Source organism: Macrobrachium nipponense, chromosome 30, assembly GCF_015104395.2.
Source record: "Macrobrachium nipponense isolate FS-2020 chromosome 30, ASM1510439v2, whole genome shotgun sequence".
NCBI classification, from domain to species: Eukaryota; Metazoa; Arthropoda; class Malacostraca; order Decapoda; family Palaemonidae; genus Macrobrachium; species Macrobrachium nipponense.
The window spans coordinates 22,510,872-22,538,093 of record NC_087218.1 but is presented as its reverse complement, the minus strand read 5'-3'; the positions used below and the strand labels follow the sequence as shown (position 1 = coordinate 22,538,093).

The 27,222-nt window shown below is 44.0% G+C and overlaps 1 protein-coding gene across 1 annotated transcript in view; it reads left to right on the top strand.

The window, feature by feature from the left end:
* The window catches only part of LOC135202368 (protein wntless-like), a gene marked incomplete in the record, with an annotated part of 108,923 nt that overhangs the window by 20,512 nt on the left and 61,189 nt on the right, over positions 1-27,222 (top strand). Inside the window, 1 exon segment of the mRNA XM_064231730.1 lies at positions 14,819-14,946. Coding sequence (XP_064087800.1) covers positions 14,819-14,946 — 128 coding nt within the window.

Genomic DNA, 27,222 nt, shown 5'->3' with positions numbered 1-27,222 from the left:
GCTGGCATTGAGGAACGGAGATCTGTTGGAGTCCCAATATTTGTTTCTTCGGACAGAGCTCGAGAATGTGATAGACCGGCGCTTGGCTGACACCAAAGACAGACTAGTGCACCAGGCCGGGTCTAAGTAGGAGTCTCATCCTTGGAGACGTCCGGCTCCTCCTCCCCCCCCTGTCCAGCAGTAGTCAAGGAGATCGTTGCCTGGTAGGCCGTCGAGGACCTCGAGTTCGACAGGGCCTTCCCGTTTGACTTGGCCTAGGTCAGAGGATCAACACCCCTTTCGCTCTCGTTCCTGTAAGCGATAAGGGGTCCAAGGGGCAGAGGTAATGGGGGCCGTTGGTAGGTTAGGCACCTTTCCCTCTCCTTTGCCACGGGTGGGGGTTGCCTGGCGGGCCATTGGGCCAAGTGGCAAGAGTTATGGGGCAGAGAAGTGGGTGGTAGATGTCCTTCGGGTGGGGTACCTACTGCCATTCGACTTCTCTCCTCCTCTGCCGGACAAGCTGCAGCTCAGGAAGGCATATCCTCTAGATTCTCTGAAGTTCTTGGCTCTTCGGGAAGAAGTGCAGAAAATGCTGGGCAAGGATACGATAGAAGAAGTGGTGCATCCGTCCCCGGGGTTTTACAGTCACATCTTGGTGCCCAAGACGTCGGGAGGATGGAGGCATGTGATCGACTTATCCACCTTGAAGTTCATCAAGAAGACACGGTTCGGTGTTGGCAGCCGTGAAAGAAGGCAACTTCATGCTGTCGATAGACTTAGGGGACGCATACTTCCAAATCCCTGTTCATCCCACGTCCAGGAAGTTCCTTCGCTTCTCTCTTGGGGACATGGGGACAAGGTCTTCGAGTTCAAAGTCTTGTGCTTCGGGCTGACGACAGCCCCTCAAGTGTTCACAAGGGTCTTCTCTCTCGTGTCAAGTTGGGCCCATGCTCAGGGGATCCGTTTGCTGAGGTACCTTGACGATTGGTTAGTCTTGGCAGATTCCAGGGAAAAGCTGCTGCAGGGCTGCTGCAGGACAGGGATCATCTATTTTGGTTCTGTCTGGAACTGGGCATATTAGTCAGCCAGAAAAAGTTGAACCCTGTACCCAGTCAAAGGATTCTCTACCTGGGCATGGTCATCGATATAACAGTGGCAAAAGTTTTCCTGTCGGATCAGAGATTGGAGAAGTTGCGGGTGGTGGCACGCAACTTCCTGTTGAAATCATATCAGTCAGCTCATCAGTGGCAGGTTCTTCTGGGAGTGTTGTCTTCCCTGGAGAAGCTGGTCCATCATGGGCGTCTTCATCTTCAGTCTGCAATGGAGACTGGGAGTATTCTGGTCTCCGGCAGGGGACTCACCCCTGTTAATGGTTCCTCTGTCTCTGGAAGTAAGAGAAGACCTTCGTTGGTGGTTGGACGACCAGAATCTTTTGAAGGGTGTCCCTCTGGTTCTCTTCCACCAGACTTCCTTCTATTCTCAGACGCCTCCCTCGCAGGTTGGGAGCGCTCATTTAGGCGGCCTCATTGCTTCAGGCGTTTGGAGTTTGGAGGACAAGCAGCAACATATCAATGTCTTGGAGTTGAAGGCAGCCTTTTTGGGTCTGAAGGAGTTCCAGGAGAAGGTAGAAGGTCATTCTGTCATTCTCGTGTCGGACAACACCACGTTAGTAGCCTGGTTTCTCGTCAACTTCACGCCTTGACCATCGAGGTTCACCAGTGGACGGTCAGCAATTCGGTAGAGCTCTCAGTCAGGTATATCCCAGGCAAACGGAATGTGGTCGCAGACAAACTCAGTCATTGGGATCAGATCCTAGGCACAGAATGGTCCCTTCATCAAGTTGTAGCAGACAAGCTTTTCCAGGTTTGGGGGAGACCCATGCTGGACCTTTTTGCGACTCGTTTCAACAGGAAGCTGGAGATATTCTGTTCAGTGGTTCCAGATCCTTTAGCATTGGCAGAGGATACATTCCAACATCCCTGGGACAACCTGGAGGTGTATGCTTTCCCTCTTGTTTTGTTTGATCCGTCAGGTTCTGAACAAGCTAATGAGTTCACAGGGTCTCAGGATGACTTTGGCGGAATGGTTCCCAGATCTGCTGTCGTTGTTGACAGAGGTTCTGAGGCAGATTCCCCCTTGGCGACATCTCCTGTGTCAGCTCCATGCGGAAAGGTTCCACCAATCAGTAAAATCCCCTGACTCCCTTGCTTCCTTCCTGTACCATTGCCAATTTGTTTTGGGGTTAGCAATGTTAACCATGGCATTGTGAAGTGTGCAGTGGAGGAGGTGGCTATTCCTGTCTTGATTTTCTTAGATGGCAGGTCCCTATGAGACTCCCCTGCACCTGGGAGGAGGCAAGCTGGAAGTCCAAGGGAGGTCAGGGGGTTACCTATCAGTAGTCGGCCCCTCTGTCGAACCTGTTGCCAGTCCCAGGTATCGACAGGCAGCCACTGGAAAACCGTCTAAATGGATGTGTAGTGGAGGATGTAGCTATTCGGCCCTATTGGATATCATAACCCAGTCCCTGTCAGACTCCCCTAAACCTGGGAGGAGGCATATCATATTGTCAGTCTATGGGGTCCATAGGGATTTACCCCTCAGTCGAACGCACTGTCTGCATTTTTCGATGGACAACCATTGAAAAGGGGTTCATAAAGTGTGCTTGTCCTGACTTCTTATGGTATGGATCCCAGTGTGGGCAAGATGCTCTTTCGGGATCCCAGTGTGAGTAGTTATGGATCCTAGTGTAGTATAGTGGCACCAATGGCATTTTTTGGCTTTATCTCAGCTGTTGGAAAGGCATGTCTCCCAGTTTTGGTGCACTAGCAGTTGTTCGCTGATACTAGTTCCGAGAGCGCCCATGTTTCAAGCTCCCAAGTGGATATGCACATAGTTAGCACTTCCTGGAGGCTTCTAGACCGTTGAAAAGGTCTTTGAATGTAGATCAAGTTTCACAACTCCCTCGTAAACGATACAGGGAAAACCAACATAGTCCTGAACCAAGTTTTTAGGACAGCACAGGTGTCCAGGGGTATCCAGTATACGCAGTTCCTAGGCAGTCTTACCCTTGGAAGTCTTCCGATCACCCAGTTGAGTTCGAACTCATAGTGGATCCCAAGCACCCAATGGGAACGAAGAGTCTAGTGGCAACTGAAAACAAGTAGTATTTGAGCGCCCAGTGTGAAACAGGCGCCTGGTGGCTCCCAAGCGCCCAGTAGGAGTGGAGCCCCCATTGGCACATGAACGCCCAGTGGATTCCAGGCCCCCACAGTTGTAACTGAGCATCCAATAGAATCCAAATGCCAAGTGACATCCAAGTGCCCAGTGGCTTCTAAATACAGGCAGTCCCCGGGTTACGACGGTCTCAGCTTACGACGTTCCGAGGTTACGACGCATGTTCCAGGGTTACGACGCATGTTCCAGAGTTACGACGCCTACAAACGCTGATCTGGCAGATGAAATATGACACCAAAAATGCAAAATAATCAATATTTAAAGGTTTTTTTTGATGAAAAATGCAATAAGAATGCAGTTTACATAGTTTTGAATGCACCTAAAGCATTAAAAGTAAGGTTTTCTTAGGATTTTTGACAATGTTCCGGCTTATGATGATTTTCGGCTTACGACATGTCTCAAGAACGGAACCCCCGTTGTAACCCGGGGACTGCCTGTATAAAGTTTTCCAAGGATCTGGTAATTGCCGAGTCCCCATGGGAGTCAAGCGTCCATTAGACTCTGAGCACCCAGTGGGATCCAAGCTCACAGTGTGATCCAATTGTGGAGTATGTATCCATATTCACCAGTGTCAGATGATTCTTCAGTGGCTTCTCCTGTGTGAGTGTGACATGTTAGTGCCGTAATGCCACCTGTTAACGCTTTGCTGGCACCAGATAAGCATTTGGTACTTAGTATTACAAGCAGTTCCCAGTTATCGTTGGGGCTGTGTTCTGACGGCTTGAAGATAAGCGAAAATCGTCGATCCAATTAATGGCACCTCTGTTAGGTAGGTATCGGTGTCAATACAGGTAGTCCCCGGTTATTGGCGGGTATTTCGTTCTTGGTGGGGTGCTGATAAACAAAAATTGCCATTAACCGAAACTGCGATTTATGACACCCAGTTTTGGTTAATGGTGCTGATAACAGGTTAATGGCACCTCTGTTAGGTATGCTATGGTGCCATAATTGTATTATCGGTACCTTATGGCACCGATAACAGAAATTTGGTCTGTTATGGCACCTTAAATCGCTGTATGGCACTAGACAAGTTTCATAAAACTGGATTGCCATTAACCAAGTCCACCGATAACCAGGGATTGCCTGTACTCTATTATTGGCACTGATATCTAGAAGTTGGTGCATTTTGATGCCAAAAATTGTCAATTTTTGGAGATCTTCGGACCTAGACAAGCCCCATTAAACTGGTATGCCAATACCCTAGGCAGGACCCTATCCAACTTCATTTGGATCATATCCCAGAAGATCAACCCAATTTAGACCTTTCTTCTTGGGGAGTTTTGGCCTCTTCCCAATGAGACTTCTCCAGCTTTGTCAACCATGCATGGAGATCGCATTTATCTCTGCCAGAAATTATATTCTCAGCCACAGAGTTTGACCATTTAGTGAAAGATTGTCTCAAAGTATTTGAAGTATTCAGCTCTCTTGGTTGGATAGTGGGAGTGAAGAAGAAAATTGAGAACTGCACTTCACTTCAAAGATAATCTTTCAGCAGATTGGCTTGGAGTGCTCTCTTGTGCCCATAAGGTGGGAAGAGAGGGTCACAAGAATTAGCTGCCATATTTTCTTCCGGTATTCTTAAAAGGAAGTCTTCTTGGGGACAGAATTTTTACGCGACTGATCCTTGGAAAGACGGACCCTTCACTTTTTTCTCATTAAGTTGAAAGTTTCTTCACATAACCCTAATACCTTTTGACCTTAGTGAACTCTTAGACTGTGTTAACCACTCAGACAGGAGGACCATAGTTTTAATGCTTTATGTAAGAAAGGGTCTACCCATCTCCATTTATGTATACAAAATGTAGTTTCTGTGGACAGATCAATCAAGCCTTCCTTTATGTAGTCTGATCCGTTGAACCTTCTCTCATCATGCCCTTCATCATGATCAAGGAGGAGTTATACAATGTTCAGATTAGCCCTATTTTGGCCTGTTTCATGTTTCGTGAACCTGCTTGGTTGTGGGTGAATCCTACAGGATTTTCCTCCACTGTGTCTGCTCAGACAACCTCGCATTGAAATCTAATGAGGTAGTCTGATTTTCACCAGATAGACTCCAGACTGTATGGAGGATTATCAGTCGGGAAGTCTTTATTTATAAATTACAGAGACCATTACAGTTCACGTAAGTGAATACTCTCTCGTTTTTCAGTCCTGGGGATCGACTTTCCGAAGCTAGTTGCTTGGGCCCCATGTCTCCTACGTGAAACATTTGTGCCCATTTTGCAATTACACCATTACGTGGTATTGAACTGCATAACTTGTGTAAGTAAAGAGACCTAGTTTGTTGGCATACCTATCTTATTTTCTTTTAGGCTTGATTCACACTACAGGTCTGATCATGCTCTGCTTTTGCTCCATTCCTGGTCCAATAATGTTACAAGAATTTCAATGGAAGCATTCACACTGGTGCTCACGGTAGTTCTCGCTCTGGTCACAGTTCTCTCAAAAGATATTTTGACTGTAGCGAGAGCGGAGCGATAAGGTACTAAGCGCCAGTGTGAACATAGTTACAATGGTCCTACAACTCTTGCTCCACTCTAGTTGAGATTCAGCCTTCATATAAGCAAATAATTTTAACTTTTGTCCCATGAAAACATGGATAATCAAAAGTAAACTTCACAATGGGATCATGCCAAAGGTAGGAAAATTATTTTAAAAAATGGTTCCTTTTACTCTCATCGTCAGTAAGACCAGGATACAGAGTATAAAATTCTCCTTCACTCTTCATATCTTGCAACATAGGAGGAACCCACAATCTCCTTTTTTGACTTTGCTTTCTTTCTTCGTTATTATCATCAAGTGCAATGGCAATTATTACCAAATCGGCTTGAGAAAAGCCACACATTATCCGTAGCTGGTGGTGAGACTTCCACTGGTGTTGAGGGAGAGGAAATGATGGGACAGAGAGCGGAGCAAGAGCAGATTGGATGCCTGAACCAACAAGGACCGAGAGCAGAGCGAGGGCGGAGCGTGACCAGACCTATAGTGTGAATCAAGCCTTTAAGTTCCTGCCACGCCCAAACATGGAAAGATCATTTATTCTTCTTCCCTGGAAATTTAGTCGAAGGTCAGGTAAATGGCCCAAGACCTGGATATTATTCTTTCTCCCTTAAGAGTTTTATGGACATCCAGTGTCACTACTGCAAAATTTGAATCAAAACTGCTGCGAATAAATGAAACAATAGCTATGTAATTAGTTGGTAAGTATGTATATATAAAATTTTATTTAATTATAAAAATGTCATTTCTAATATTACACTGTATATTTTACAGAAATTTTGATTGTTATAACAGAAAGTTAACTTTGATAATCTTAAGTTTTGTTCATGAGACTTACCTGTCAGATATATGTATAGCTGTATTCTCCGAAGTCCGACAGAATTTCAAAACTTACGACACGCAGTGGGAGGCCAGGTGGTTAGTACCCATTCCTGCCGCTGGGAGGCGGGTATCAGGAACCATTCCCATTTTCTATTCAGATTTTCTCTGTCGCCGGTACTGTCAACACCTGTTTTCAGTACCTCCGTCATTGGATTTTGTAAACTTTGTTGCCACATAAGTATTCTGATTGTCTTTTGGTTTTTGACTTTGGTTTTGTGGCTAGGCACACGCTATTGTGGACTCTTTTGAATTTGGCTTTGATTTTTCTTGAACAAAGATGTCTGGTTCTAGTTCTGCTAGTTTCAGGGTATGTTGTGTGGAAGAGTGTAAGGTGAGGCTACCGAAGGCTTCGGTAGATCCCCACACTGTATGCACAAGCTGTAGGGGACATGTGTGTTTGATAATTGATCGATGTAAGGAGTGTGAGAGTTTGTCTGATTCAGGCTGGAAGATGTATGATTCCTATGTGCGCAAGTTAGAGCGTGACAGGATCAGGAGGTCTTCCTCCAGGAGCGTATCAGGCAATAGACGTCAGGGTAGTAATTTTTCACCTGCTAAACCTCCTGTAGACTTTGCTACCCAACCCTGTGGTGTTGCCTTCGGGCCCTGAGATTGTGTTTGCGGAGGGTAATGCCCTGTCTGTGATTTTGGAGTCCTTCCGTAACCTGGAATCCAAAGTGCTCGCTTTAGAAAGTGGTGTGATGAAGTGCAGTGATAGTGCCCCTAGGCCTCTAGGCCTGGACCTCTGTCGGACTCCCAGGACTCAGGGAGTGGGCAAGTCGAAAGCCGAATTAGGGTTACGGGGGCTCCCCACCGATCTGGCGTTCCTTCGGCAGGTCCTGTTGACGCTTCCCAGGCTGCCAAGGATTGTGCTCGTGCACGAATCCTTAAGGATTGCTTCTCGTCCTCCGAAGTGTTCTCCCCGCGCAAGGGGTGGAGCTCTCGGAAGGACTCTCGCCCTTTGAAGAGAAGCTTCAGAGAGGAGGACGCTTCAGAGAGGAGGACGCTTCACATCCCTTTTCTCCAGATGCATTTCCGTCGTCTCCGGAGAGTTTTGACGCTTTTCCACCGCAGAAGAGGACCAGGACGTCATCAGAGGATGACGCTGTTGAGCTCCCCAGTCGCTCCAGGGAGAGAGCTGTAGCTTTTCCTGTGAGAAGGAAGAAGGCCCTCGCCCCTCGTCTTCTCACAGGATCAGCCCTTCCCCTGAGGAGTCTTCTCCTTCCAAGAAGATGCTCCTTGTTATGCAGCAACAGTTAGCTTCGTTGATTGCTGAGAAAGAGGCAGAGCTGCGTCGACGTAGGAAGGACTTGAGGCTGCCTATCAAGAGGTCCAAGCAGTCCCCCTCTCCTTCTCCTCATTCATCTCTTTCGCCTGCTTCGTCGCCCTCTAGATTTCGTTCGGCCCCCCAGCGCTTGTCTAGAGGGTGTGATGAGCGTCTCCCCAGACTCTCTTCTGTCGAGAGGGAGGAAGACCGTAAGGCTCATCGCAGGAGGGATCGTCTAGCTTCTCGACAAGACGCTCCTCTCGCGCCCCTTTGTGACGCTCTGCATGCTGCTAGGCATGACGCTCCTGAAGCTGCTCGACTTGACACTTCTCAGGCTGTTACTTTTCTTAAGGAAGCTCGTCAGGACGCTCGTCAGGACGCTTGCCAGGACGCTCGCCAGGACGCTCGTCAGGACGCTCGCCAACGCCAGGACACTCGTCAGGATGCTCGTCAAGACGCTAGTCAGGACGCCTCCTTCGCAGATCTTCCAGATGCTTCAGAAGCTGTTGTAAAAGGTGCCCAGCCTTGTGCGGCGAGTTCTTCTTCGCAACGGAGGTCCCTCTTGAGAGTTGGGCCTAAAGGTCTTAGACCTTTCTTCTGTGGATTCGTCTGTTGCTCCCGTGGAAGAGGGAGAGTTAGGAAGTTCGTCGGAGGTCGCAGATGAAGAGCAGCCTTCTACGTAGTCTTCATCCTCAGACTACCAGGTCTTGGCCCGCCTTCTTCGAGAATTGTTTGGAGACAAGTTCCAACCCTCGGCCCCTCGCTCTCCTCCTTCGCAGTTAGACTCTTCAAAAACGAGTAGAACGCCGGGATTTGTGAAAATGAAGACTTCCCTTTCTACGAAGAGAGCCTTCAAGAAGGTCCATGACTGGATGGATTTGAGGAAGGCCCAAGGCAAGACTTCTTTTGCCCTGCTCTGTCGAGACTCAGTGGAAAAGCAGTAATTTGGTACGAAATGGGAGAGGACGTTGGGTTGAGAGTTTCTTCCTCTTCCCAGGGAGACTTTGCCAGCCTAGTAGACACTCCAAGGAGGTTTCTCCTTTCATCGGCGAAGGTGTCGTGGACTCCTTCTGAATTGGACCATCATCTGAAAGGACTGTTTCGGACAATGGGGAGTCCAGGATTTGCAGTTGCGGAGTCCGGACTCGATTAGTCTGGGGGAGCTGTCCAGCGTTTTGGCGTGCATGGACAAGGCCATCGGGGATGGTTCGGAGGAGCTGGCTTCGCACTTTTGTACAGGGCTCTTGAAGAAGAGAGCTTTGTATTGTAACTTCACTGCGAAGTCTGTTTCTCCCTCACAGAGGGCAGAGTTGCTGTTCGCCCCTCTGTCGAGCCATCTTTTCCCCCAGTCTATGATCAAGGATCTAGTCGTCAGCCTGCAGGAGAAGGCTACTCAAGACCTCCTGGCCCAGTCTTCCAGACGTCCGGCAGTCCCTTCAGCTACTACACTTGGGCAGGCTTCCAGGAAGCAGAAGCCCTTTCGAGGAGGAGCTTCCTCGAGATCGTCTCCTCGAGGAAGAGGTCTTCCCAGAGGCAGAGCCCCTTCCAAGCTCAGGGGCAAGAAATGATGCATCAGTCCTTCAGAACACCAGTCGGAGCCAGGCTTCTTTCATTTGCAAAAGCCTGGAGAGAGAGGGACGGACAGCTGGTCCCTCGAAGTCATCGAGAAGGGATACAAGATCCCATTCCTCAAACCTCCTCCGCTGTGCACTACACCCAGGGATTTGTCACCCTCCTACCATCGAGAGAAGCAGCAGATTCTTTTCGATCTGCTCGAGCAAATGCTCGAAAAGAGGGCTGTGGAACAGGTCCTAGACCTGGAATCCCCAGGTTTCTACAACAGGTTGTTCCTGGTGCCGAAACAGTCGGGAGGATGGAGACCAGTCCTAGACGTCAGCAGGCTGAACCTTTTTGTAGAAAAACAAAAATTCAAGATGGAGACGCCTCAGTCAGTTCTAGGAGCCTTAAGACCAGGCGACTGGATGGTGTCTTTAGACTTCAGGACGCCTATTTTCACGTCCCAATCCATCCTCAGTCAATAAAGTACCTGAGGTTTGTCCTGAGGGGACAAGTTTTTCAGTTCAGGGCTCTTTGCTTCGGGCTAAGCACAGCCCCGATGATCTTCACGATTCTAATGAGGAATGTGGCGAGATGGCTTCATCTTTCAAGCATAAGAATCTCTCTGTACTTAGATGATTGGCTCATTCGAGCCTCGTCGGAGTCGAGGTGTCTGGAGGACCTTCACAAGACGTTAGAATTGGCAAAGTCCCTGGGACTTCTGGTGAACTTCGAAAAGTCCCATCTGATCCCAACGCAGTCCATCGTGTATCTGGGGATTCAGATGGATTCAGTGGCTTTTTGACCTTTTCCGTCCCAGAAATGACAGCAGCAATGCTTAGACAAAGTTTCAGTCTTCCTGGGGAAGGAAACATGCTCAGTGAGGGAATGGATGAGTCTGCTGGGGACTATTTCCTCGCTGGAGAAGTTTGTTTCCCTGGGGAGACTGCATCTCAGACCTCTCCAGTTTTTCCCTAGCAGAGAACTGGGAGAACAAGGAGGATCTAGATGTGATCTTGAGGATCTCAAAACCAGTAAAGGATCACTTGAGGTGGTGGCTCAACCCCGCAAAGCTGGCAGAGGGTTTTTCTCTCAAGCTTCAGAGCCCCGACCTAGTGTTGTTTTCCGACGCGTCCACCTCGGGATGGGGAGCAACACTAGGAGGGGAAGAAGTGTCAGGCACCTGGAGAGGGGAACAGTTGTCCTGGCACATAAATCTCAAAGAATTGGGGGCAATTCATTTGGCTCTCCAGTTCTTTGAGGAACAAGTTTCAGGCCGAGTAGTCCAGATCAACTCGGACAATACCACAGCTCTGGCCTACCTCAAGAAACAGGGAGGAACACACACTCTCAGTCCCTGTTCGGTCTAGCAAGAGAGATCCTGTTGTGGGCCCAAGCACGGGAGGTAACGATCCTTACGAGGTTCATGGCAGGAGTTGAGAACGTCCGTGCGGATCTACTCAGTCGGCTAGAACAACTGCTTCCGACCGATTGGACCCTTCACCAAGAGGTATGCCAGGAACTGTGGAGGTCATGGGGACGTCCTCTGGTAGATCTATTCGCAACATCGAGGACGAAGAGACTTCCTCTATACTGCTCCCCTGTACTCGATCCAGGAGCAGTAGCGGTAGATGCCCTTCTCTGGGATTGGACAGGGATGGACGTGTATGCCTTTCCCCCGTTCAAGATCTTGGGAGAGGTCATAAGGAAGTTTGCAGCGTCGGAAGGGACGAGGATGACGTTGATCGCCCAGCTTTGGCCTGCGAAGGAATGGTTCACAGAGGTCATGTCCTTCTTAGTAGACTTCCTGAGGACGCTTCCTTGGAGAGTCGATCTACTCAGACAGCCCCACTTCGAGAGGTACCTCAAAAACCTCCCCGCTCTGAGTCTGACTGCGTTCAGACTATCGAAAAGTTGGCCAGAGTGAGAGGTTTTTCAAGACCAGTGGCAAGAGTTATTGCCAATGCAAGGAGAGCTTCCTCTCTTGCAGTGTACCAATCGAAGTGGGCCGCTTTCAGGAGTTGGTGTAGGAAGAAGGGCATTTCCTCAACCACGACCTCTGTGAATCAGATAGCCGACTTCCTCCTTTATCTAAGGAATGAAGAAAAGCTGGCAGTCCCAACAATAAAAGGATACAGGAGTATGTTGTCAGCGGTCTTTAGACACAGAGGTCTGGACCTAGCTAACAACAAGGACCTTCACGATCTCTTAAGGTCTTTTGAAACCACTAAGGTGGCTCAGCCTAAGCTGCCTTCCTGGAACTTGGACGTGGTCTTGAAGTTCCTGACGTCCAGTCCGTTCGAACCTCTCCATTCTGCAACTTTGAGGGATGTTACCAGAAAGGCTGTTTTCCTAACTGCTCTGGCGACGGCGAAGAGAGTTAGCGAAATTCAAGCTATCAGCAAGCATATAGGCTTTAAAGGGCATAACGCCGTTTGTTCCTTGAGCCCGACGTTTTTAGCCAAGAATGAAAACCCGTCTAACCCTTGGCCCAGGAGCTTTGAGATCAAGGGTATGGCTGAAATTGTTGGACAAGAGCCAGAGAGAGTCCAGTGCCCTGTCAGGGCTCTCAAATTTTATTTGCATAAGACGAAGGAATGTCGAGGTCCTTCAGACAATTTGTGGTGTTCTGTAAGAAGGCCAGACTTGCTTATGTCAAAGAATGCTCTGGCGTTCTTCTTGAGAGACACCATCAAGGAGACTCATTCATCCTGTAAGGACAGTGATCTTAAACTGTTTAAAGTGAATGCTCACGAGGTGAGGGCGGTCGCAACCTCGGTGGCATTTCAGAGGAATATGGCACTCGGTGACATCCTGGGCGCCACCTTTTGGCGATGCAACTCGGTGTTCGCTTCACACTACCTGAGGGATGTGAAAAAAACATATAAGAACTGCTGTTCACTAGGGCCATACGTTTCCGCAGATACAATTTTGGGGGCAGGAAGTAGCACTCATCCTATCCTTTAGAAAATGGTTGGGAGAGTTTTTAATTTTATTGTGTTTGTTTATGGTTGTTGGGTCGGCTGCCAGAGGCGGACTTCCCATTCTTTAGCCTAAGTTATGTTGTATTAACTTATGTTAGGCTTGGTCAGGTGGTGGTTTTTGCTTCGTTGCCCTCATAGTATGGTCAATATGGTCTAGTCGCATTGTGGTCATGCCCCCGTTGACAGATCATCTAGAACTCACCAGCTATACAGGTCACTACCTTGCTGGAGACTCTAGTAAAGTAGAAGCAGACTTGGGTGACAGTAATCACGAAGTCAGCTATGCTAACAGGTAAGGAACCAAGGTGTCAATCATCTACATGTAATTTGTTTCCTAAATCCTATTCTGTCTCTTCCCACCTCCAATGGTGGGATTCAGCTATATATATATATCTGACAGGTAAGTCTCATGAACAAAATGATATTGTTATGGTACAATAAAGTTTGTTCATACTTACCTGGCAGATATATATATTCATAGTGCCCACCCACCTCCCCTCAGGAGACAGTGGCACTAGAAAATCTGAATAGAAAATGGGAATGGTTCCTGATACCCGCCTCCCAGCGGCGGGAATGGGTACTAACCACCTGGCCTCCCACTGCGTGTGTCGTAAGTTTTGAAATTCTGTCGGACTTCGGAGAATACAGCTATATATATATCTGCCAGGTAAGTATGAACAAACTTTATTGTATCATAACAATATCATATTTTTGGTACTACAGGCAGTTCCTGGCTTACGACAGGTTCGGCTTACGACGTTCCGAGGTTACAACGCTTTTCAATTATATTTGTCAGAAATTATTTCCAGGTTTATGACACATTCCAGGGGTATGGCGCTTACAAAGCTGAGCTGGTAGAAGAAATTACTCCAAAAATGCAAAATAATCAATATTTAAAGGTTTTTTGATGAAAAATGCAATAAGAATGCAGTTTACATAGTTTTTAATGCACCCAAAGCATTAAAAGTAAGGTTTTCTTAGGATGTTTGACGATGTTCCGGCTTACGACGATTTTCGGCTTACAACGCGTCTCAAGAACGGAACCCCCGTCATAACCCGGGGACTGCCTGAATAGCCAAATGATGAATGTTTAAAAGCAGTAACTTGTTGGTTAAGGTATAGTTTCCATATACAGTGGTCCCCCCGTATTCGCGAGGGATGCGTACCAGACCCCCGTGAATAGTTAGAACCCGCGAATGTTTGGAACCCCTATAAAAATGCTAAAAACAGCCTATTTTGTTAGTTAAAACTCAAGAAAAACCACTAAAAATTTTCATACTTGGTTTTTTAATAGTTTTATCACAATAAGTGCGTTTTATGATGAAATTGATAAAAAAAACCAGGAATTTGTGGATATTTCTCATAGAAAAATACCGCGAATGCGCGAATATTCCGCGAATAATGCAGGGAAACGTTCCCAAGAGAAATCCGCGAATGTGTGAGTCCGCGAATCCGGAGAACGCGAATACGAGGGCCCACTGTACCTAGATGCTGTATATCATATTAGTATGTACTATTCATATTTCATATATACTATATTTATAGTATACCTAATTACAAGTAATGGATACTGTACTATGTGTATATCATTATATCCATATTTACAGTATGTACTTTTGATCTACTTTAAGCCAGGAGGGAGGTTGTGAAGCTGAGGTTGAAAGTATAATAAAAGCTCAGGAGGGATGGCAGGAAAAGGCAGGGGTAGTGTGAGAGACTTAAGGAATTCCAAATTAATTGAAAATTAAGCTTTATTGTACAGTATTCAGGCCAGTAATCATCTATGGGCAGTAAGGATGGAGGAAGAATAGTTGGAGCAAACAGAAATGAGGATGCTGAGGTGGATCTTGCAGCATGAGAGGCAGGAAGATTAAGAAATTGGGTGAAGTGCCAGGATTGTAAGGAATACTGATTTGATAAGTGTCAAGAATCCAGATGCTATGGGCTATTGATAAGGATGCAAGAAGAAGGAGGGTGAAGAGGGCTTTGGTGGACCCTGTTATAGAGGTAGAAAGTCAAGAGGGGAGACAAATGATTAGATAGAATGAGGTTTTGGTGAAGGTTTTAGCAGAGTAAGACGCCTTGAATTTAGTTGTAGGAGACGCATCAAGGCAACTGACCCCTTAGCTTAGGGATAGCGGCAGGATGAAGACATATACATATAGTACATACTATTTGTATGATAGAACTTACCACTTCAGTCAGCCCCAAAAAGCTGGAGAATCTTTGCTGGGGGCCTTATTAAATTTTGAATATGAAAATTTATTTGATCCCATATTGCTTTTGGATACCGTAATAAAAAGTTTCATGTGTTATAAAAGTGGTGCTACAGATTCTGAGACCTATTTTTATATCTCTCTCTCTCTCTCTCTCTTTTTTTTTTTTTTTTTTTTTTTTTTTTTTTTTTTTTTTACAGGTCCTTTGGAATATTTCACGCTATTTTTCGACTGCCCCTGGATGACTGTTGTTAGTGATATTCGACAAGGCTTGTTTTATGCTTCATTACTCTCTTTCTGGCTTATATTTGCTGGGGAGCATCTCATGGTATGTAATAATTACCTGTACTCTGATGTATGTCATTATTGTCTGTTGGTGATAATCTGTAAATTATGTGCACTAATAAACCTTTATTTTGTATAAGCAACTTACCAAGTAAGTACATAGTTATTAGTCACTCAGCAGCTAGAATTTTGAAATTCGCAGTAGTACCTACTACTTTTGTTTTGGCTAGGCAACTAACTCTGCCCACTTTTGGGATAAGAGAGGAACCAACTCAGCAAAGAGCATCAATTTGTTTCTGCTGGCTAATGGCTGTACAACAGTTGTTAGTAGCAGCGATTTTTGGAATTCTTTTACTACTTCTCAGTTGGTCTTATTTGCATACAGTTGGTGAAGTATTCTTTTTATGGTAGCCTTTTTGGCGCATTTAGATATTGTCAGGTTATTTACAATCTCAAATTACCAATTGTCACTGATTATTACTTAATTTAGACTTAGTAGGCTTTGTTGACCTTTGACTTGCAAAGAATGTGAACTTTGCAGTAGTAAAATGTGGAAGACTTTGAAAAAGAGGGAAGTGACTGCTAGAGCCACTAGTAAAAAGATGTTAGCTAGCCAGGATATTGCTAAGTCTGTTGATGATATGTAATGTTTTTATCTTTCAGTCTGTATCTTTTATACCACCTAATCCCAGTTCTATGTGTGTTCCATTTTCTCCCAACCCTGGCTCCCTTACTTCCTATCCTGACCTCATTGCCAGCTTTGAGTTGAGAGTTAACCAAAAGATTGGTTTATTAGTGCATATAATGGAACAATTAGGCACTTCTATAAAAGTCCTTATGGACAAGTTTAGCAATAAGTGTTGGTGAAGTGTTAGTGGAGGAAGTGGCTGTCCACCCCTCTGATTCTCTCTAGCAAAGTTCACTGACATACTCCCCTAAACCTGGGTGGAGTCAAACTGGTATACCAAGAGAGGTCAGTGGGGTCTGCTCATGGGTAGTCACCCCCTCAGTGTGGCTTGTTCTTGCTTCCCAGTTTATGACAGAGGGCTGCTCGAAAGACATCTCAATGGCAGTGAGTCGCCTTTCGTCTAATTTTCTAGTTCTAGAGATTCCAGTCCTAGGTGCCAATGGTACTTCACAGACGAATCACATCATTTGAAAAGATGTGCCACCAAGGAAGTGTCCCCTTCATTGCCTGTTATAAGGTTCAAAGAACCTTTTCAATACCAGTGCCCATCCTGCACTGTTTGGGACTGTCCTAAACATTTCTCCAAGGACCTCCCAGAGTTAGGATGACAGTTTTTGATGGTTAAATGTTCCGCTCATAAGCACTCTTCTTCATCTAGAAACCTGTCTTTGCTTGGGTGCCCAACAGGTGCTACAGAGTGTTCTTCTGTGTCTCAGTTTGTGCCTGAGTGCCAGTTAGTGCCCAAACATTCAGCTTTGAACTTCTGCAACTCCTGGACTCCCTTGAGCTCCCAAGTGCCTATTAGCACCCAAATGTTCTGATCCTGATCTTTCAGTAACTCTTGGACTCCCTCAAGCCTACAAGCGCCCAGATACTCAGCGCCTCCTGAGTCCCAGGAAGCACCTGTTGGTGCCTGAGAATTTATTAGTGCCTGAGTGGTTGGTCTTGCCCGAGTACACAGTAATGCATGAGAGCCAATTAGCTTCTGATCTCGGTATGACCCCACGTGTCTACTGACTCTTGAGCCTCTTCTGACGTCAGTTCGCCCTGTCTGCTCTACCAGATTCGTGTAACAAGCCAGTCTGTCCTGTCGTCCATTTGTAGGGGAGATTGGATGATCTCACAGATATGCAGGATGCATACTTTCATGTCCCCCTTCACCCGGACGTGAAGTTTTTATGCTTATTTTCTGGAACAAGGTGTATCAGTTCAGAGCCCTCTTCTTCGTCCTTTCCATGATGCCACAGGTATGTTGCTTTACCTAGATGATTGGCTTCTGTATTCCCAATCAAAGGAGAAATGTATGGAAGACCTTCAAAAGACCCTGCTTCTACCCCAAGACTTGGGCCTTTTAATAAACTATCAGAAGTCCCAACTGACTTCTTCTCAAGAGGTAGCATATTTAGGGTTGAGGGTAAACTCTCTGGCTTTATGAGGTTTTCCCCCTCCCAAAAGGATAGAATTTTCTCTTCAGACAGTGGAGAAATTCCTATCCCTTCGATCCTGTTCTGCAAACAGTTAGATGACTCTGTGGGGACCCTCTCATCCATGTAACAATTCGTTTCTCTGGGAAGATTGCACATGAGGAACGTAAAATTTTATCTAAGGGTCAGTTGGGACAGAAAAAAGTATCCAGACATTTGTTTTCCCAGTGACATGGGAAATCAAAGAGGATCACCTTTGGTGGGTGGAGGTCAAGAGACAGACTCTCAGAAGGGAAGTCACTCCTTCCTCTTAGCCCAACCTAGTGTTTTATTCAGATGCTTCAGACCTAGGTTGGGGAGCTTTCCTGGGAGACAAGGTCTCTGGGTTATGGACAATAGAGCAAAGGAAATGGCATGTACATGTGAAGGAACTAAAGGTAATCCACTGGGGTCAGCAAGTTTTTGCGATACAGATGTTCGACAAGACAGTGACCATTCATTTGGACAACCATCCATTTGGACAATACAATGGCACTGTCTGACGTCAAGAAGGCCGGGGGGGAAACTCATTCACCCTTTACCAAGCAGCAAGAGCCCTTCTCTTGTGGACAGATCAATTCTATGAACTCATAACCAGATTTATTCAAGGAAAATTAAGTGTATTTGTGGATGAACTGAGCCACCAAAAACAAGTTCTCCCCACAGAGTGGACTCTAGACCCTCCAACTTGTCTAGAACTTCGGAAACTGTGGGGAAGGGCAATCCTGAATTTGTGTGCGACCACCAAGAAGCATCGTCTGCCTCTCTTTTGTTCATTTGGCCCAGATCATCGAGCATGGGCGACGGACGCAATGCTCATAGATTGGTCGGACAAAGACTTTCATGCTTCCTCAACCATTAAAGGCTACAGGACTGTTGAACTCAGGCATAAGGGAATAAATCTTTCCTCTAATCAAGATTTGTCCAACCTTATTAAGTCTTTTGAGACAAATAAACAGAAAGAGGCAGTTGAAGTTCTTGAATCTAATCGTGGTTCCTGAGTGGCTGTCAGAAACATGTTTTGAACCACTTAAGTTCAATCTCTATGAGAGATCTTTCAAGAAAGACTTTATATCTGGTAGCATTAGCTACTGCTAAATGTGTTAGCATGTATCTGGTAGCATTAGCTACTGCTAAATGTGTTAACAAGTACATGCTTTAGACAAAAGTGTTGTTTTTTCCTAGGGAAATGCAGCTTGTTTGTTCACCCTTGGTTTCCTAGCTAAAAACGAGATCCCTTCCAAATGCTGGCCTCGTTCTTTTTCTATAAAGAGTTTAACGGATGTCATATGACTTTAAGAAGAAGAGAGTGGCAGGAGTCTAGAGAGGGGCGACATAAGGGTGAATGTGAATAAAACCAAGGTTTTGGTGTGCAGTAGGGAAGATACAGTGGCAGAATAGTAATGCAAGAAAGAAGAGGCTCGACTATAAAACAGGTGGAAAAGTTTAAATACTTAGGATCTACTTTAAGCCAAGAGGGAGGATGTGAGGCTGAAGTTGACAGTTGGATAAAAGCTGCATGGGGGAAGTGGAGAGAGGTAGCTGAAGTAGTATGAGATAAGAAAATGCCTGTCAAACTAAAAGTCAAGTACTATACCACAGTGATAAGGAGTGAAGAGGGCTTGGAAGGAACCTGTTAGAGGAAGATGATCAAGAGGGAGACAGAGAATTAGATGGCAAGGTAAAGTGAAGGAAGATATGGAGAGAAAAGTTTGGTGGAGGCTGCCTTTGATAGAAGGCAGTGGAGAAGGTGCATCAGGCAACAGACCCCTTAATGTAGGGATAACAGTGGGAAAGAAGAGGGTTGTTTGGAGAAGTTATTTACTACCAAAATGATAATGAATTTTGAATTTAAAATTAATATTATGTTATCCTAAATGTTGTCAATACCTTAATTACACTACTACTATTAAAATTTCTGAAAGGTTACTGAACGATAAAAGTTGCTGTGAACATAACCGTATGACTCAATGTTTACATTTTATTCGCTAGCCACTCAGAGTTAAAAGTTGATTTCATTGATATGGAATTATTCCTTGAATAGGTTATTTATTTTGAAGATATGCCAATAATATATAAGGTGAAAATGATTTTACTACCTTTATTATCAGTTTATATCATAATGTGATTCTTTTCATGTATGTCGGTGGTTATCACACTTAGGCTTAACCTACCGATAAACATCACTTAGGCCACGAAAAAACAATTCTTCACTTCAACGGACAATCGACTTTAACGGATGACCATCCCCCCATTAGTCCATTAAAATGAGGTTTCACTGTATGCCAGAACCTTATCATAGATTTCAGTTAGTTTACCAGCGTTTGGACATCAAACCCTTTAGCAGTGGCCTGAAATTTTTTGTCCCAATGCACTCTGACATTGAATTTCAGCATTTCATTGTCACACCTGTTCAAAATCTTGTTCCCCCCCCAATGTTTCCGCTGTTTATAAAGATAAGTCCTTATAAATGCACCAGAGACAACTTTTGCTATTTTTATTACTGGGATTCTCTTGTTTACCAGTAGTGTACCAGTACCTTCCTGCATCATCCAGGCTTTTTCTACTTTCTTTTCTTAGTCCTCTCAAACTGACATCATGTTCTATTCTGTTCTTCCTACTTTGAGGCATTCCTCCCTCTTAATGAGAAAATGCCTTGACGAAGTTTCTTGGCTTCACCTTGGAATGTTTCTTCCTTGGTGAAGCCTTGAAACGGGCAAGAGGGCTCTCGAACTTGGGGAAAAGTTTCCCCAAGTCTCGAATCTAAATTTCTTTATTCAAAGCTATATGTGAGAGTATAGGATGACGTCAGCTGTCCTGAAGATGGTTTGGACCTTTTGGCGGAACTGTTACCGGAGGTTGGGTCATCGGAATCCAGGGGGATCCAATCTTTGGGAATAGGACTCTTGGCTTGGGAATAGGACTCTTGGCTTATGGTCGGAAGCCTGTCATTACAGATACAGGGGGGATGATTCCATGATTTTATGGTCTCAGTCCTAACAGGCGGGTTTAGCTTACAACTGTGCCTCTGTATCTGTTTTGATGCGATACTACGGGTAGGGTATGGAGCGGATCATCTAGGAAGTATGCTCTCACTGTGCCGATAATGGAGAATGTAAACTAGATATGCTCTCACTGTGCCGATAATGGAGAATGTAAATGTCCTTTCCAACGTATGATACTTTCTTAATATTCTCAAGCAGGTAAAACAAACAGACAAACACACAAAACATGTAAACAAACAAATTAAAACCTTCTTATGGATATTTTGGCTAATGCCCCCCCCCTCCCCCCCCCTCCCCTGGATTTGCTGACTCTCCACCGGCACTGTTGACGACTAGCGACTTCAAGTAATGACAACTCGGTTGATGACCAGGAAACTAAAAAGGGCCTCTCCTCCAGTCCCAGTATTTACACACTGGAACCATTTATTCCTTCATCCCCAGGATGCCAGGGGATTAAAAAATCTGGCAGTGCAAATGAAAATTGTCGAGTCTTGCATTGTACAGGCATTGCACTTGATATGAATTATGAAAAGTTATTCACTCATTTTAAACCTTTCGGAGAGATTGAAAGAATGAAGCTGAAACTATTAAAAGACAAAAAAGATTTTGAAGCATATATAACTTTTCAGGATCATTCCAAAGCTATGATTGCCCTTTCCAATATCAAAAGTGGCAACATTTGCGGATTTTCTGGCCGTGCAAAATTGCATAATATTCAAAACGTTTTGGATTCTGAATTTGACTATATTCCAAAGTGCTCTGACTTGTGTGAGGCCCAGAAAATTGTTCCCAGGGTATTACCTGAGCCAATTTGGTATGTTGCTTCATACAAGGAAGGGTGCAACAACATCATTAAAGGATATGAATGCCTTGAGAAGAAAGTTGGTACCATTCCTCAAGGAAATTTGAGGCGTTATGGATATATTCTATTAATTAAGGCTGGGAATGAATCCCAAGCAGTGTTATTGAGAAATTTTAAACCTTCTGATTCAGATAGCATTGGGAAGGTTTATCCTCACAGCACCTTCAACCAGTCAAAAGGATTAATATATTGTAGAGATTTATATGAGTTTTCTGATGAGGACATACTGAAGAGATGCCCCTCTTCAGTTTATAAAGTTAAAAAAACTACCAGGAGATAACAATGCCATCTTGTTGATATTTACCACACCCTATCTTCCAGACTATATAAAAATCAGACACTTGAGCAATGCGGTCAAGAAATTCCGCCAACGACCTATGCAGTGTTACAAGTGTTATGATTTTGCTCATGTCATTGGGAAATGCACCAATGAAAAAAGATGCTTCATTTGCTCCAAATTCCATAATGCTTCTGAATTCCACGATACCTCCAAAGATTGTGTATCCGAAAAATTTTGTTATCATTGTGAGGGAGCTCACTCTCCAAACTCAAGACAATGTCCTCTGTATAAATTAGAACAGACTATAATAGATACTGCTAATAATGAGCATATCACCTATAAAGCTGCTAGAAAACATATTTTAGGTAATAATTCGACCTATGCGAAAGTAGCATCCAAGAATCTACATTCAACTGATGATACACAAGTTTCTCATTTCTTGTCTGGGGCAGAATCAATGATTCCTGATAACTCTACTTCTTCATCAAGTCGATCAGAATCCAATTCTTGCATTGGCGCTGGTATTCCCAAATTATTACCTAAACGCCAACATATAAATAGAATAATTGGAAAAAAAATGACACTACTACCCAAAATCAAACTAAACAAGAAGAGCAGATTTCTGTACAGAACAGATTCAACATACTCGCCACTGATGACAGCACCAAAGAGATGGAAGAACTTTCTGAAGTGGAAATGGTGGAACTAGAAATCCCAAAAGCAAAGTCAGAAAGAAAAAACGTGTACTTGAAAGTACAACTCCTCCCAAATCAAAAAAATCGAATAATGAAATATGCTTAACAAAACCAACAGAAGATACTCTTCAAGTATACATACCTGAAAGGGCTTCTACCCATGTACCAAACCCTATTTAAGCAGAAATGGTAACATTGCCTCAACTCCCAACCCCTGAATCTGAACTTAATGTATCAGACAATTATATTACCACGCATGTGATAAAGGCCGAAGTACAGGCAAATGCACACGGTTCTCAAGAAGCGGAAGGAACCCTTACTAACAATGTACCCCTTGAAGAAATAAATCCCTCACCAGTTTTAGGCAAAACTAGTAAATCAATGATATTCCTTAAAACACCAACAGGGCATAAAACAACCCACAAAATGTCCTGTGGCTGTAATGATGGTTTTTTAGACAAATTCAATGACCTTAAAAATATAAGTAAACATAATATGAATAATCTAATAGACAATTTTACTAAGAACAAAAGTAAAAACCAGTATGGTAAATTAGAAAGCCACAACGCTGGTTGTATGTGTGTTGACCATCTAATAAAGAAGCGTGCAACAGGCACCCTTCATCTTGAAAAATTTATAGAAAAATTTAATCACAATCCAAAAGAAATTCAGAAAACGAATCGAAATCGAAGTAACCCACAGGGAGCCATAGCTAAAGAAGCAAAACCTAATTAAAAAAATACTGCTACTTCAGTTAAACAGAAACCCATTCCCGGCAAAATAAGCAGAAACAATACTCTACCTAGGGATATTCCACCTCCACTACCATAATGTATAATTCATACATAATCCAATGGAATGTTAATGGTCTTAAAACCTGTTTACATCAAGGGGAACTGCAATCTATATTCATAACAGAGTAACTTCCGATGCTATGTCCTTTAGAACCTCAGAATTTCAATTATCTGGAGTTAGATTACATTTAGATAATAACTCCTTTAATATTTATAATATGTACAATCAACCGTCTTGTAACTATAATTTGCAAAATCTACCTAAAGTATTCCCCAAAAGGCAAGAGAATTTCCTATTATTAGGAGACTTTAACTCCCACAATACCAATTGTGTTGATGTTGACACAAATGGTTCAAAGGTCGAACAGATGATGCATGATCACAACCTCTGTATAATAAATGAGGCAGAGAGTAGCACTTACTACTCAAAACCTCATGGCACCTATTCGTCAATTGATTTAACACTCTGTTCCAATAATATTGTTGATAGGTTTGAATGGAATGTCCTAGATGACCTGTTTAACAGTGACCATTTTCATATTTTGATTACCATATTAGGACATACACCAACTTCTCCGATCCAGCGGTATAATACAAATAAAGCTGACTGGGATAAGTTCAAGTTTTACACTAGGCAAATGCCTCCCTTTGATTATTCCCAGGGTCATGATAAAACAAACGACGACTTTGTGAATTTTATCACACAAGCGGCTGATAAATCGATGCCTCCGACTGGCACTCGACAGTTGAAACATTCAGTCCCATGGTGGTCAGACACATTAACCCAACTGATAAACGAAAAGCATGCTTCTTCTTCTTCTTCTTCTTCCCAGCTTGTTCCCATTTTTATATGGGGTCGCTGTTTCGGATGAGCCGTTTCCATCTATTTCTATCTTGTGCTTCTGCCTCATCAATTCCCTTCTCATTTAAGTCTCCTCTCACACAGTCCTTCCATCTCTTTCTTGGTCTCCCTCTTTTTCTTCTTCCTTGCACCTCCACCCCCATAGTATGTCTCCCAGCGTGGTCCTCATCTCTCCTCAACAGGTGTCCATACCATCTCAGCCTCCCCTCCTGCACTTTCTTTGATACTTCCACCACCTTAGTTGACCCCCTTATGTAGTCATTTCTGATCCTATCCACTCTTGTTACCCCAGACATCCACCTAAGCATTCTCATTTCTGCCACATCCATCTTCTTCTGCTCTGCTTTTCTCATGCTTGCTGTTTCCGTACCATACAGCATTGCTGTTCTTACCACCGTCTTGTGAAATTTTCCTTTTAACCTAAGCGGCACTCTTTTGTCACAAAGAACTCCCGAGGCCGCTCTCCAGTTGTTCCAGCCTGCCTGTACCCGATGTTTTACTTCTTCTTCCATACTTCCTCCAGCGTTAACAAAAGATCCCAAAATACTTAAACTTATCAAACTCTCCTTATTTGCTCTCCACCAAACTGAATACTTTCTCTATCATCCCCCTCAGTGGTGGTACACATATATTCTGTCTTGGATCTACTTATTCTCATTCCTCTGTCCTCCAGTACTTGTCTCCATCTTTCCAATTTCACTTCCAGATCTTCCCTGCTCTCTGCACACAGAACAATATCATCCGCATACAATATGTTCCATGGTACTGTCTCCCTTACTTCCTCTATTATAACATCCATCACTATGTTAAAGATAAATGGGCTCAGAGCCGACCCCTGGTGTAATCCTACTCTCACCTCAAAACCTTCTGTCTCTCCAACACTGCTCCTCACTCTGGTAAATACATTCCGGTACATCTCTTGTATCAATCGCACATACTTCTCTGGCACCATCTTCTCCCTCAGGCTCCTCCATACCTCTTGTCTCGGGACTCGGTCATAAGCCTTTTCAAGGTCAATGAATACCATATGAAGGTCCCTTTGTCTTTCCCCGAATTTCTCCATTATTTGCCTCAGACAAAATATACCATCTGTTGTTCCCCTTCCCTTCATAAATCCCATCTGCTCTTTACCTATTTGTACTTCTTCTCTCAGTCTAGCATCTATCATCCTTTCCAGTATCTTCAAAGTGTGGGACATCAATTTAATGCTCCTATAATTACCACAATCTTGGACATCGCCTTTCCCTTTAAAAATTGGGATCAATATACTCCCACGCCACTCATTTGGTATCTTTCCTGTTCAAGGATCTTTATCATAAGATCGTACAGTATATCCACTCTTTCATCTCCTATGCTTTCCATGCCTCCACCGGGATCATGTCTGGTCCGGTTGCCTTCCCATCTTCATCTTCTTCAGTGCATTTAGTACCTCTTGCCTAGAAAACCTCATTACCATGCCAATGTTCACTTGCCCATCCTCTCTCATTAGTCTATTATTTTCTTCATTTAACAACTGTTCGAAATATTCTTTCCATCTCTTCACAATGTCTTCCTCCTTTCTAAGCACTACACCCTCTTGATCCTTTATTTGTTTGATATGTGTTATATCTTTGGTGCTCTTATTTCTAGCCTTTGATAGCTTGATCATCTTCTTTAATCCTTCCTTTGTCCCCAGCTCATTATACACATCATCATACGACTTTTTCACCACCTTGTTTTTCTCTCTGTACCTATTTCTGTCTTCCACTGACTGTGACTCTTCCCATCTTTTCTTTGCCTCCTTCTTATCTTTTACTACTTTCTCAATGTCTTCATCCCACCACCCACTCTCTTTTCTTCCCATATGATACCAGATGTCGCTCCTAGCAGCTCCTTTCCATGCCTTCTTATTACTGCTGCAATTTCGTGCCCACCAATCTTGAACATCTTCAATCCCTATCAATATCCTCCAAAACCCTCCTCTTAAACTCTCTCTTCTTATCCCCTTCCTTCTGTAATTCGTACCATTTAATTTTCCTTATCCCTTTAGCTTTGGTTTTTCTTTCCCTTTTCAACTTCAAGTCCATACATAGCAGCCTGTGTTGGGGGGCTACATGGTCGCCTGGAATAACTTTGCAGTTCTTGACCTCCACCAGATTTATCCTTTTATACAAGAAATAGTCTATCTGGGAGAATCTTCCCCCACTCCTATATGTTATTAGGTGTTCCCTTTTCTTCTCAAAGAATGTGTTTACTATTGCCATGTCGAATGACACAGCAAAGTCCACTACACTCTCTCCTTCTGGGTTTCTCTCCCCAATTCCATGGCCCCCATGCACCCGCCCAATCGCCTCATTTTCACTTCCGACATGGCCATTCAAATCTGCCCCAACTATCACCCTCTCATGCTCTTCCAGTTCTTGCATTATTCCATCCATGTCTCTCCAGAAATTTCCCTTTTCTTCTTCTGTGCAACCAACTTGTGGTGCATATGCGCTTATAATATTCAGAATCTCTCCTCCATAACATATCTTCAATCTGATGATACGGTCATTCTTTCTATGCACTTCTATTACCGAGTTCTTTAGTTCACTAGACAGTACTATGCCAACTCCATTTCTACCTTGTTTATTTGCTCCACTATAATATAGCTTATATCCATCTCCCAACTCTTTAGCTTTATTTCCTTTCCACCGCGTTTCTTGCACACACACAACATCTACTTTCTTTTCTCTCATCAAGTGAGCCAATTCTCTACCTCTCCCAGTCATGGACCCAACATTTAGCTGACATACTCTGAACCCAATGTGAGCTCGCTTCTTTAGCTGCACCCGCTCCTGATGCAGTAGCCCTCGCCTTACCACAGAGTTAGGGCGATGTCTCTGTGCGTCGTTTACGGAGTACGCCCTAGCATTACCTCTTTCCATATTTCGGCTCATTCCATTTTTGGTTTTGGCACAGATTTTTACAGCCGGATGCCCTTCCTGACACCAACCCTCCCTATTTATCCGGGCTTGGGACCGGCACCCATAAGGACTTGGTTGCCCCCCCCAGGTGGCTAGGTTGATAAACGAAAAAGCATGCAATTGGAAGAAAATTAGGAACCCTAAATAAAAGATTCAAACATTTGAGTACAGGTCCCCTAATGTTAGGGAATACAATAAACAAATTGGTTGACATAGCCATAGAAATTAGTGTATTGAAACCATATTTTAATAAAATTTCTGCTAAATTTAGGAAGGAAGTAATTAAAGGCAAGATAATTTCATGGCAAAAATATGTGTCAAGCATATCAGATAATACTTCTATGCAGAAGGTGTGGCAGAAATTTAGGAAGATTAACAGTTCTTACAGCAGATCAGCAAGACACGCATTAATGCATAATGGCTCATTAATATATGATACTCAGACAATTTCTAATATTATCGGCCATAATATTGAAAACATAAGCAGTATTGATAATTTAGATGCTCACTTTCGAGCCCTTAAAAGAAGAGAAGAAGCAGTACCATTGAATTTTGATACTGTGGAAGATATTTACTACAATAAAAGATTTACTGAAGAAGAGTTGGAATTTGCATTATCTAATTGTAGCTCAACAGCCCCTGGAAAAGATAATGTAAATTTCGATATGATAAGAAATCTAGTCCCTTTAGCCAAGGCCTATCTATTGGATTTCTATAATCATATT